This window comes from Ranitomeya variabilis, chromosome 6, assembly GCF_051348905.1.
Source record: "Ranitomeya variabilis isolate aRanVar5 chromosome 6, aRanVar5.hap1, whole genome shotgun sequence".
NCBI classification, from domain to species: Eukaryota; Metazoa; Chordata; class Amphibia; order Anura; family Dendrobatidae; genus Ranitomeya; species Ranitomeya variabilis.
In genome coordinates, this window is record NC_135237.1 from 85,555,617 (window position 1) to 85,569,766 (window position 14,150).

The 14,150-nt window shown below is 37.2% G+C and overlaps 1 protein-coding gene across 4 annotated transcripts in view; it reads right to left on the reverse strand.

The window, feature by feature from the left end:
* Positions 1-1,028: 1,028 nt before the first annotated feature.
* Positions 1,029-14,150, reverse strand: part of HDAC9 (histone deacetylase 9) — a 902,387-nt gene continuing 889,265 nt past the window's right edge. For all 4 annotated transcript variants that reach the window (XM_077268733.1, XM_077268735.1, XM_077268732.1 and 1 more), the window contains one exon: positions 1,029-4,898. In XM_077268733.1, the coding sequence (XP_077124848.1) occupies positions 4,845-4,898 (54 nt within the window). In that variant the 3' untranslated portion in view covers positions 1,029-4,844. The remainder of the gene's footprint in view (positions 4,899-14,150) is intronic.

The following is a 14,150-nucleotide window of genomic DNA, read 5'->3' on the forward strand; positions in this document are numbered from 1 at the left end:
CACACTTTTTCCCTTAAGCTCCGACTACTTCTGCATGCATCCTTAAACAATGCTAAAGATAGGTATGCAGGATGCATGTGGAAATAGGCAGAGCTTAAGGGAAGACGTGTGGAAGTAGGCAGAGCTTAATGGATTAAGCACACAGCCCTACGCACTCTACCCAAACACAAGTGTGAAACCGGCCTAAGAGAGCAAGAGACCGTTGATCTTGTTAAGGCAGTCAACATAACCAACAAAAACATTTCTACATTTTCTTCGATCATCCACTCTTCTTTTTAATATTTCCCGTCCTTTTACTCTTTATTTGGTAAAACTTTTTATCACTGAATTGAATATAATTAAAATCGCTGTTTCTTGGAATCTTATTTGAACAAATTAAACACTCCATAACAGTCACACTGAGCATATTAACTCTTAGGCTATGTTCTCTTCACCTTCGCCATATATGAAAGACATATGGAATTGTCTGCTACACAAATGCATATTCCTGCCCTGGATTCTCATTGAAGTAAAGTCATAAGAGTTTTCTAAATGTGACAAAAATATACCATTAAAGTATATCCCAAAAGGATGCTCCTATAGCACACATATGGATAATTATTGCTATTTTAGTGGACTGTATTTACTGTATATTCTATTTTTCTAAAGTGCGATACATAAGAATGGGATCTAAGGGGTAACGTTTCTCCTTGTTGAGAGTGACAATCCAGGCTTGGCATATCCGGGTGAGGAGACTTATAGGCCAAGCATGCTCCTCTGGGAAATTAAATATGCAAATTGCCTCTTCAGAGAAGGAGAGAAGTTGAACTCTAGTGCCACCTATTGTAAGTAGTAATTCTAAAAGTCAGTTTTGCTACTTTCAATAGATGGCACTAGAGTTCAAGTCATCTTCTCTGAAGAGGCAAACTCAAGAATAAAACACAAAATGTATATTTTATGCCATATTTAGTGTTTGTATCTATATTTAATAACTGAAGTAAGAACATGGCTCTTAGCTTTCAGCACAAAAAAGGAACACAATGAAAAAAGGAACAAAAACTTTATTTGTGAAAAGAATAAAATAACATAAAGTAAAAATGAAACATACCAACATAATCTATGTACAAAATAAAACACAAAATCACCACTAGTGGTGAAAATAAATACATTGGATTAAATGGTAATATACACGGGTACCAAAGTAAAATATTATTTGAATTAGATTAACCTTTAAATATGTCGTGTCTGTCATGATCTAAAGATTTTTTTTTTCTAAATTTGACTAACATAAAAATAAATATAGTTTTCAATTCCATTTGATTCATATTGTTATTTACACAAAATCAAACATTCTTAATTAAACCCAACATTCAAGCTTATTCAATATGAAAAAAATGTAATTATGAATTTAGAGATGAGCTAAATATTTCAAAAAGCTGAACTTTTTTTAAGCATAAAGGGTTTTGAAGCAGTTTTTTTTTCCATTTTATGTACTTTAGCATAAAACAAATACAATTTTAAAAAGTTTTAAAATTGTTTTTTTTTCCAACATATTTATTAAAAAAAGCCAAAAACATGTTTTGACAATATCTATTTTACATTATATTTCTGAAAAATCATACAGTAAAAAAAAGGATTTTAAATTGTAAACCTATTGTAGCAGTTGTATAGAACATCTCTTTCATAATATGTAAATATGTATGCCTATGTGTACCTTCCAGGACAAAGATATATTTGCCTGAACCTAAGTGTGCATACTACTATACATAATGTACTTCTGACATTAGCAGCTTTTTATTATAAATACTTGAATTTTATATTTAACTTTTACCTACCGGCTTCTTCACTAGCAAAACTGCTCATGCTGAAAGTTGATGATTTTTGGTTTTAAAACCTTCATCGAGCTTCAGCATGTCAATTGGCATTTATGTATGCATAATTGAAAAATAAATGTCAGTAAGTCACAAGGCATTTTTCTCTGCAGAAAATAGGGTATGCCTATAAACAGTAGAACATATTCGTAAATGAGGTATACTGCATTTTTTTTTTATTTAAAAAAGGCAAAGCAAAAATGACTTACAGGTTATGTAAGCTAATGCATTACTACAAAACATTTACAAAAATTAATATAATAAAAAAGAACAGATGCCATTTTAAGACACTTTCTGATATTTGGAAACCTTGTTATCAACTGAAGCAATGGTGGGCAAATGACGGAGCCGGGAACCCCCTGGAATCCTTCTTTTGTCTATGTACTATACAAACTGCATGCCATACATGCACAATCACTTTCCATAAAGAACAAGAAACAATCGGCTCTTTTTCTTTATCTCTCATACACAGTAACAGAGTGAGCACAAATGGATGACCAACATTGACTCTAATGTGCGGTGCTTGGATTGAGTCAAGCTCTTCATCTGTTACACCTATTACATGACAGGTTGATTACCTCTGAACTTGAGACATTATTTTGCTTGCAAGACAACATTTTGAAAATATGATATATTCTTGAAGTTGACATAAAAAGGCATATCCTACACATAGATGATTATCACTTTAAATTTCAATAATGAGACTCAGGAGCATAGATTTGCTTTTTGTATATGGAGCTTGCAATACTTTGAAATGGACATACAGTAAATATTTCTAAGCGTCTCCACCATTAGTTCATATGAAACATGTAGTCATACGGTGCAGTAAACTAGAAGTCCTAAAAATACAGGTAACCAAAGCATCTGCAATCAATGACTAATAGTTATTGGTCATAACAAGAGATGAGCAAAACAGTTTGTAGGACCTTGGTCCACCAGCCCATTAGTAGTCCATGAGTCAGACTGCTAGATAGGAGACCAGTGAACCTCTCCCTACATTTTGGGATCATCAGCACCTACTCTGATCAATAGGCCTGGTGCAGCATCATTAGTGTCTCATGCTGCTCCAATGACATTGTGCTTCATCTACCAATTAGAAAAGGCACCAGGGATCTAAGCACATATGGGGAGGTTCGCAAGACCAAGGTCGTATGAATCGATCTTGCTCATCTCCAGTCTTGGTGTGAATTTGACTACAGTCAGTCTTTATTGTGTACAAATACATACAGCAAACAGAAAGTCAAAATGTATTCTTGGCAGAACCTGTTAAAATGTCTGGACTAACTGGCAATTGTTAATAATAGTAACACATAACTTATATAAAATGGATGCCTAGTTTGCCAAACCCAACTTCAAATGCCATATTTGGTAATTCTGAGTTAGTAATTTGAGTCCTCTGATCAGTACTCTTGAAGACTAGCTAGTCTTGTGTGAATTCCGGCTGCAAAGAGTCTTTCACTTTCGAGGATCCTGCATGTCTGGGCATTACATGGTTATCCAACTGTTTTAGAAGGAAAATATTGTTAGAAAATGACCTTCTGTTTAAATCTTTTTTTTGTGTGTGTGTGTGGGGGGGTTCATATTATGCTCATAATAAAAATAATAATAATAATAATAATAATAATAATAATAATAATATTTAGTAATATTACAATTTTCACACTGGCTGCTAAGACTTTTTTAGAATCATTCTTATTTTCCTTCAGGAAGAGTTTACAGCAGGATTACAATGAGAGATAGCACCTTTACAAACAGATGAAAAACCGGATCAGAAAAGGATTCAGAAAAGGTAATGACACAGCTGACTCTGCTCCCCTCCCTTCACAATGACCTTTTCACAGTCTCATTAGATACTTCAATACAAAAGTTAGGGTCGGAATTTGACCAATGTGGCTACGTACGTACATGTGTTGTTTCCTGAAACAGTAGAAAGTTAGAATCTAAAAAAGCATCACTGACCAGTGTGAAGAAGGCAAGATTTCTAGTTTTTTATTCTAAATACAGGAAAAAGAAATGAAAAAGAGAAATATAATCAGCACAAAAAAACTGATATTAACAATTGGTCATTTTCTTATGATAGGTTTGTTTGAAATAAAATGCTTTATTTCACCTGTTTTTGCTCTGTAGGGAAACAATGGCAGGCTAATCAACAAATTTTCATTAGGGAACTTCATCTCAATCCATATGTTTGCCCCCAGTAAAGTAATAACACCTATACTCGCCTCCGGCACCAATGCCATTCCAGCAGTTTCGCAGTGGTTCTTCCAGTAATTGCATGATATAACAATGTAACAATGTCGCCAGTACCAAAGCTGAGTATAAATGTTATTATTTTACTGTGGGAAAACATACGGCTTGAGAAGGGGTTATCCGATTAGTGGACAACCACTTAAACAAAAAATAATTTTCATTGTGGACTACATCTTTAATAAAGAAAGATATATGTGACTCCTCTTTTTTTAATATTAACTTGCCTATGTCTAACAAAGCATGCATTATAATAATGGCATACATGAAAAGTATAGGGAACATATGTTTTTAATGGCAATAAATAAGTATAAATAAAACAATTTATAATTGGCCTATACATTGTCAATTATCTTTTTATTTTTCTTAGCAGTGAGGAAAATAAACCAGTGTAAGTAGAGGGCTCTGGTCACAAGTTCTGAAATGATTTGGCGGATGTCACACAAAGGGTATAAAATGTAAAGTCTATTACGAAAATGTCAAGTCATGCGGAAAAAGTCTTTGTGAAGAGAGTAGATCAAAAATGAAGGCTTTTCAGGTTAAAGGTACAGGTGTAAGTGCTGGTTGATAATCCATTGAAGGTCTCCACTCTATAAAAAGAAGCTGTCTTTGTCAGCAGGAGGATGATGTCCCAAGGTAGCTGAAATCTTCAGAATGAGTGGAGGAATTGGGACAATATATTCCAAAGAGACTTGTGATTTTAAGGAGTGGTTATAAATTAAGACACTGAGAAAGAGTGTCCTCCACTTAAAGAATGCGAGCAGGCTGCAAGTTCTCCTCTTGAGTGTGGAAAATGCGGTGCTACACATAGAAAGAAGGGATGACATTGTTATTCTTTGTTATGACTTTAAATGAAAAATCAGATCTAATCTAAAATTAACAGCAAAGAGAAAGATATCCCGGCATTCACGTGTTGATTAATGCTCATTTAATGGAAGTCCACTCAAGACATATCAGCCCATCCCAGACTTTTATCAATTGTCTTTTGACCAAATTGTCTTTTGACAATTGACAAAAGCCGGGGATGGGCTGAAACATTTTGAGTAGAATTCCATTAAATGAGAATTAATCAACACACGAGTGCCGGGATTTATTTCTCTTTGCTGTTATTTCCCCACATACACCACAATTCAACGCAGTGCCGACCATTTAATTTGATTCATACTAATCTAAAATTAAGGCACATAATTTGTTCATAGTTGGAACAGTGAGCACTGGAGTATTTTCGTCGAAATACTTCACATTTTTGTTTCATGTTAGTAGATTTTTTGGTTCAATGCAAAAACCACTGCTGAATTAGACAGAAAGTATACAGAATATTAACAGCATCTAGGAGATGAAATTTTGTAAAAAAAAAACAAGTAAACAGACTCCAGCACATGCAATTTTTAACTCTCTCAATATATAGAAAATAAGGGGAGCAAGGGAGCATCAGGACCAGAGTTGAGCGAATATGTTTGGAATCGGTCGACCATTTTGAATTTGCCATATTCGTGCCATATTGGTAACTTAATCGTGCTGAATTTATATTTGACGATTGATTCCGAACATATTCGTTCATTTCAACTCCCATTGACTCCAATGACATTCGTCTGTGTTCAACGACTACTGCAAAAACAATATTCGCTGCCGATTGTAATTGGAACCAAATTTTGAAAAATTTGCTCAACTCTAATTAGGATTCTGATTATTGTTCTTGGAGTTGGTATTCCTATGAATGTTTTAAACAAACCTGAGAGATATTTGGCTATGAGAATTCCCATAAACTGTCAATAGTATGACAAATAGGTAAATTAAACAAGGTTATCTATGTCTGTAAATCTAGTACATGCTACTCTCTCAGGAGCAGGTTTAGAGGTTTCTGCATTTTGTGCCTGGTATCCACCTGAAAAGGTCATTTACAAGGAGCACAAAGGAAAAAAGACAGTCCTCAAACTTGTAAGACGATCATTGTGTGAGCTTTTAGCATTCATAAACTTACTTTAACCTTTTCCCAGTATTTATATAAGTACAGATATTTTATGTTAACTCTATAGAAATATGACATGATGCAATAGAAAATGTACAATTTTTGTATCTCTCAATGTAGAAAAATACAGTAATCAACTACATTTATAATGATAATCACATTTGACCTAGATAACTATGTCATTTGGGGGAAAAACGGTACAGTAATATAAGGTAACGTACATGTATATTATTGAAATATAACCATAAAAAAGGAACATGCAATACATTTAATCATGTAGCATAGCGGAATAAATGCTTCACATGCTCATACTAAGTCTTAAATGTTTAAAAGGAATCTGTCATCACAGTCAACACCCCCCAAACTCTTAATATGGTCACAATGCGCTCTAAAATATAACGTCACCATACCTTTACTGATGCAATAGCTGTTCTCTAACAGAATAATCGCTGTTTTCAGTAATATGCAAATGAGGCGTAAGTGATCAGGGCATGATCAGAGCACTTCCTAAGTCTAAGCCTATGTGCACATGCTGCGGATTTTGCTGAAGATCCGCAGTGGATCTGACGCTGCGGATCTGCAGCAATTTTCCATTAGTTTACAGTACCATGTAAACCTATGGAAAACAAAATCCGCAGTGCACATGCTGCGGAAAAAAAGCGCAGAAGCACAGCTGTTTATATTCCGCAGCATGTCAATTCTTTGTGCGGATTCCGCAGCGGTTTACACCTGCTCCTCAATAGGAATCCGCAGGTGTAAAACTGCAGGTGGAATGCGCACAAAAACTGCAGTAATTCCACAGTAAATCCGCAGTGCGGTTTCCCTGCGGATTTACCAAAATCAGTGTGGAAAAATCCGCACACCATTCCGCAGTGTGTGCACATACACTATGACTCCCTGGTTCTACTCTGCACCCAGTCTCACCTTCTTCTGCTTGACTGACAGTTCAATGGTTCGCTGGCTATTTAGCTATTCTAATAAAGGTGGGTCTGGACAGGGAACAGAGCAAGCAATGCAGAAACTTCTGAAATGCTTTGACACACCCAAAGCACTAAAGCCTCATTTGCATATCAAATACATCAATGATTGATAAAAATCAAGGAGAAACAGATTGCTTAAGTAAAGGTGTGGATAGCATTATCTCTCAGATAGTTAAATGACCATATAAACAGTTTGGGAGGGAGGATCGTGTTGGCAGATTCCCTTTGAGTAGTTACTTTTGGTTACATCATCAGAGTTGTGTGCACAGCCTTTTGCAATCTAATTACTATTACTTTATACTTAAATTGAGGTGTGTTTTTGGAACTACTTTTAATCATATAATAGAACATTTTAATGTATTACAAGATTGTTATTATACATCTATTAATTGAAATGCTAATTGGAATATTTTGAGTACCTCAAATTTCCTGCATTTGTCTCCCGTAACAGATAGTAGAATACAAATCTTAACCCCTACCTTATTTAATTGCTAACAAAGCCATAACTTTTTTTTATTTTTCTGCTGCTCTAGTTGTATGAGGGCTTGTTTTTGTGCAAAATAAATTGATTGATTACACCCTTAACACTTAATTAATTAGTTATGTTTGCGGGTAAAAATATCAAGTTTACTTTAATCTCCAAGTTGATTTTATTTTATTTTACTTTTGCATAACAAAAATAAAATTTTATTCATGGAAAAATAGCTATTTTTGTGTTGCCGCATTCTGATATATTTCAGAATATGTTTATAGTTTTATGATGAACCATTTAAGAAAAAAAAAACAATTTTGATTGAATTTATTTTTTACCTTTTGAGGTTTTTTTATTTTATGAAACTTTGTTGCGTTCACATCCTCTAGATGGACAAAAAGTAGAGATTGCACATGTAATGCTTTGCAATATTGGAGTATTCTAAAGCATTATGGCCTGTCAGTGTTATGCTAACAGACAACCTACTGTGGAATGTAACAGTGTGGGCACCCCTGGTCAAAATGACTGTTATTGTCAACAGTTAAGCAAGTTAAAGATGAATGATATCTAAAAGGCCTAAAGTTAAAGATGACACAATTACTTTGTATTTTAGACAAAAAATATATATTTAATAATATAAAAATATATTTTCTTCTTTTATATTTTAAAAATTACTATAAGGAAAATGGTCAGAGGCAAAAGTTTGGGCGCCCTGCATGGTTAGTACCTAGTAGCACCCCTCTTTGAAAGTATCACAGCTTGTAAACGCTTTTTGTAGCCAGCCAAGAGTCTTTCAATTCTTGTCAGAGGGATTTTCATCCTTTCTTCCTTTGAAAATTCTTCCAATTCTGTGAGATTTCTGGGTTGCCTCACATGCACTCCTATTTTAGGTCTAGCCACAGATTTTCAATGATGCTCAGATGAGGGAACTGTGAGGGCCACTATAAAACTTTTAGCTTACGCATTTTGAGGTAGTCTATTGTGGATTTTGACGTGTGTTTAGCATCATTATCCATTTATAGAAGCCATCCTCTTTTCACATTCAGCTTTTTTATAGATGGTGTTATGTTTGCATCAAGAATTTGTTCAAATTTGTATCCATTCTTCCCTCTTTCCGTGAAATGTTCTCTGTGGCATTGCCTGCAACACCATCCCTAAGCATAATTCATCCACCCCCATGCTTAACCCCTTTACGACCTATAGGTACATCATAGCTCGCCTCCCCCACTTTAATCCGGCTCCGGCACTGAGCCTGCATGTTTTCAGGCACATGACAGCTGATCTGATTAGCTATCATGTGCCCCTGACTGCCGCTGGTGGAATCGCAATCCACTCGTGGCTGTCTTCACTAGCTCCACTCCTCTGCACCCCTGTCACATGGGCGCAGTTGGTTAGCATGACAAAAGCAGTGTCTGCAGGAGACCCCTGCAGTTGTCTTTGCCACCCAGGAGCCGGCGTTCATAGCAGATGAGCATTTCTGCTACACATAGCAGGACTCAAGCCCTCAGAAGATCGCAGCTTCAAGTCTCCTATGGAGACTATTGAAGCAAGGAAAAAGTACAAAAAAAGTTTTTAAAAATATATAGAAAAATAAAAATGTAAATGTTCACACCCTTTTGCCTTATTAAATAAAGCAATAAAATAAAATAAAAAATACACATATTTGTTATCACCGTTAAATCAAAACGCCAGAATTATTTTTTGGTAGCCGCAACATTGCTATAAAATGCAAATACACATGCAAAACATTGTATCTACACCCAAAATGGTATCAGTAAAAAAGCAAGCTTGGCGCGCAAAAATTAAACCCTCACCCAGCAACATATCCGAAAAAATGGAGACGCTATGTGTCTCAGAAAATGGGGCCTTTTTTTTTCTTTTTTACTAATTTGGGATTTTTTTTACCTCTTAAAAAAAAGAAATCATACATGTTTGCTATCTACAAATTCATAATAACCTGGAGAATCATAGTGGCAGGTCAGTTTTAGCATTTAGTGAACATGGGGAAAAAAATGTGGAATTGCATTTTTTTCGCAATTTCACTGCACTTGGAATTTTTTTTCCCATTTTACATCACACTATATGGTATAATCAATGATGATATTCAACAGTACAAAAAAATCTAGCCCTCACATAGCCATTTTGATGAAAAAATTTATAAATTATGGCTCTGGGAAGAAGGGGAGCTTAAAACAAAAATGCAAAAATGGAAAATCCCAAGGTGGTAAAGGGTTTAATGGTTGTCGAGATGTTCTTTTCCTGACATTCTGTTCTCTTTTTTCTCCACACATACTCTTGATCATTGTGGCCAAACAATTCTATTTTAACCTCATAGGTCCATAGGACTTGTTTTCAAAAAGCATCAGGCTTGTTTAGATGTTCTTTTGCATACTTCTGTAGCTGAATTTTATGGTGAGGATGCAGGAGACGTCTTCTTCTGATGACTCTTCTTTGAAGACCATATTTGTGCAGGTGTCTTAGAACAGTAAAAACAATGTACCACAACTTCAGAGTCTGCTTGATCTTTCTGAAGTTCTTTTGCAGTTGAGTGTGGGTTCTAATTTGTCTCTCTAGCAATCCTACAAGGAGCTCTCACTGAAATTTTTCTTGGACTTCCAGACCTTATCTTGACCTCCACTGTTCCTGTTACCTGCAATTTCTTAATTATATTTCGAACTGAAGAAAGGGCAACGTGAAAACACTTTGCTATTTTCTTATAGCCTTCTCCTGGTTTGTGGGCCCCCCCATTTTCAGAGTGCTCGTCAGCTGCTCAGAAAAACCTTTGGCTGCTGTTTTTTTACACAAAGTTAGAGGAGGCTGGGTTTTTATAAAGCTGGGAGATTTCCATCAGCTGGCCTTTCCTCATGATGACAGTGAACAAGCCATAACCCTCACAGGCTAATTAAGGTCTGAAACCTTGGTCAAAGTTATCTGAGCACACAAATCTCCAAGGGTGCCAAACTTTTGCATAAGTCCATTTCCCTTTTTGTAATTTTTAAAATGAAAAAAAATGACTACATAAATATTGTGGTGCAGTGACCAATGTTACAGCCAGGGGGCGCTGTGTGCGCGCTTCAAGATGCGCTTGGAGGCATAAATGTGATGAGACAAAGTCCGGCAGGAGTGTAAATGGCCGGTGTGTGTGTTGCAGAGGAAGACATTCTGCGCTGTCAGTCTGACGTTAAGTTGGTGTGCTGGGACCTATAGTCCCACAAGTGATTGTGTAATGCTAATGGGAGACTGGCAGGGCTAGTTATGAGAGATGGGAGGGTCAAACTAGCCACACACACCCACATTCCCACCCATGGGAGTGGTTACAGGTAGATAATGTGACCAGGGTGTGGGTCACATGTTCCTGTGTATGGATCCGTTTGCTCCATGTGCAAGGTCCTGGACGGTCAGTGTTGGAGTCTCCTGGCATTGGAGAAGTCCTGCAAGCACCTGAGACCGTGGATCTAGTAGACGGTCAGTGTTGGATTGTCCTGAAGTGGGCTGGAGTCCTGGAAGCACTGCTGAGGCTATGGACTGAATGCTCGAGGGTGTTGGATTGTCCTGGGATGGACTGGAGTCCTGGAAGCACCTGGTAAGAGTGTGAGTCCTGGAATGGTCAGAGTGTTGGATTGTCCGCGGATGGACTGGAGTCCTGTAATCACTTAAGAAGATCATGGACTGATGGTCTGTGTGTTGGAAGTGCCTGTGATTGGACTTCCTGGAAGCGCATGGAAAGGCTGCATCTACAGAGCCTGAGATGGTTTCTTTGTTGGGGAAGCTACAGATCCTATTTTGGGTCTGGACTATCCGAGGTGCCCTGGTCACAAGGATGGTGATCCCAGTGAGGCAGCTTTCCCCTGTGAACCAGCACTGGCAGGAGTCAGTGTGTGGAGCCAAAGCTGATGAGAGGTAACCCCTGGTATGGGAAAAAAACTGTGATATACGGCAGAGATGTATCTGCCATTGGAACAGACTGTCAGGGTTTAATATGTTCCATTGATGCAGCTAATGAACTGTGCAGTCACCTGTAATGGAGAGAAAAGACGTGACTACTGAATGTTTTGTAAAGCCACACGTGTTAGAGTAACAGACTGTGTGTAACCTGGCTTACGGTGCGGTTTATGATGCTTTAATAAACCGGAACTGACTTAATTTGTGTGAGAAATCGTGCCTGTATGCGTTATTCCCGTGCAAAGTGAGTGTCCCCCGAGACCCAAAGTAAGGGAAACGCTACAATATATATATTATTTTCCTAAAATATAAAGGAAATGTGTCATCTTTAATTTAGGCCTTTTAGAGATAATTTCATCTTCAACTCTCTTAACTGTCCACGAAACCAGTAATTTTGACCAGAGGTGCCCAAACTTTTACATGCCACTGTATTAGGCCACACTTCTGTAAGTCCAAATAGACAGATACTGATGGCAGACAGGTGGGTCACTGTTAGGCTTCAGGATGAGTAGTCGGTGTTAGAGGGATAATTCTCTCTTTGTCAAACACCTTAAATGTTGGGACACTATTGACCAAGGCATTTAAGGAGTTATACTTCTGACATCACCTATAATTCAGATGATGGAAGTTGAAGTTTGGCTGTGTATTACAGTAGGCAGTACTCATGCGATCACTATGAAAGATACCTCGGTCATCGTGCAAGAAATAGCAATCGCTTATGATTGATATAAATGTCATGTATTGTTAACGATTTAATGTAAATAGTTGAATTCTATATCGTAAGTCAAATTATTTTAAAGCAATATTCATGATAAGTTTACTGTATTATGAATGTCTAGTGCATGTCCTGAGAGGACAGAGCATGACACCAGGTTCTTTCTTTGGAATTCCTTGAATCTTTGCAGAATTTCCACCAAGGGCTCTTAATTAGGAAACAGTGGCTCAGTGGTTAGTTATGTTCTCCCCCTGCTTGCGTGGGTTTCCTCTGGGTTCTCCAGTTTCCTCCCACATTCCAAAGTCATACAGATAGGGAATTTAGATTGTGAGCCCCAATAGGGACAGTGCCAATAATGTTTGTAGTCCAATAAACTTTATACCAGGCTATTTGCGCTCCCGTGGGTGTGATGACAATATACCTGAGAAAGACATTTATACTGTCGAAATGCGTTGTATGTACTTTTTCTTGAGAAATAATAAAAAACTTTTTTTGGATAATAAGAAGCCTTGGATCCTACACCCACGGGAGCACAAATAGCCTGGTATAAAGTTTATTGGATAACACTCCTATGGTTACTTGGTCTGAGTGATGTACTAGCTACCAGGGATTTGCAGCATACCGACCACACAAGAAATCCACCTTTGAACACCTAATGGTCCCAAGTGACCTATATGCAAGATATCAAGATTTATAAAAGGCGAGTGCCACCTATATTCACCTACGACCTTATTATACATTTACATTTAGATCGGGGCACTTTTTTCCTTTCCTTCCCTTTTACCATAAAATAATGTTTGTAAAGCGCTGTGTAGTGTTGAGCATTCCGATACCGCAAGTATCGGGTATCGGACGATATTTGCTGTATCGGAATTCCGATACTGAGTTCCGATATTTTTGTGATATCGGAAATCGGAATCGGAAGTTCCCAGTGTGTGGTTCCCAGGGTCTGGAGGAGAGGAGACTCTCCTTCAGGCCCTGGGATCCATATTCATGTAAAAAATAAAGAATAAAAATAAAAAATATGGATATACTGACCCCTCCAGCGGACCCTGGACCTTAGCGATGTAACCGGCAGCCTCCATTCCTAAGAATGCAGTGAGTGTAGGACCTGTGATGACGTCGCGGCTTGTGATTGCTCGCGTGAGCGGTCACATGAGCAGTCACGCGACCAATCACAAGCCGCGACATCATCGAAGGTCCTTCACTCTGCGTTCTTAGGAACGGAGGCAGACGCTTGGACCGGTGAGAGCCAGGGGCCGTCCGAGGGGTCAGTATATCAATATTTTTTATTTTTATTCTTTATTTTATACATGAATATGGATCCCAGGGCCTGAAGGAGAGTTTCTTCTCCTTCAGACCCTGGGAACCATTCCGATATTTTGTGTCCCATTGATATGCATTGGTATCGGGTATCGGGTATCGGTATCGGCAATATCCGATATTTTTTGGGTATCGGCCGATCCAACCCGATACCGATACCTTTGCATATCGGAAGGTATCGCTCAACACTAGCGCTGTGGAATTAATGGCAATGTATAAATGAGTAAAATAAAAAAATAAAAAAGTAAGTGTACCTTTTAACAATGTGCCTAAGTTAACTTAAACTTATTTATTTTGTAAACACATATCCAAAAGGTACAAAATATTCATGAAGAAGATTTACTAATCTGTATACTGAGCGCGACTGGAAACCAAAATATATTACTAATCTAAGGGTTTAATGAAATTTGTACAGCTGTAAGCTGAATTAATTAACTAAATAAGTCATTCCTTCCTTCACTGAAACGTGACTTTAGTTTTCATTTTCACACTTTGTTATATTTTGTTGCACCTTGTTGGGATAGGAGGGATCGGGGTTTGTGACTGTATTCTCTTGTTTTGTGTTATCTAATTTGAAAAATTTCAATATAAAACAATTTGTACAGTTGTACAATTTAGAATTTTCTTCTGCAATAAAATAATTAAAAAAAGA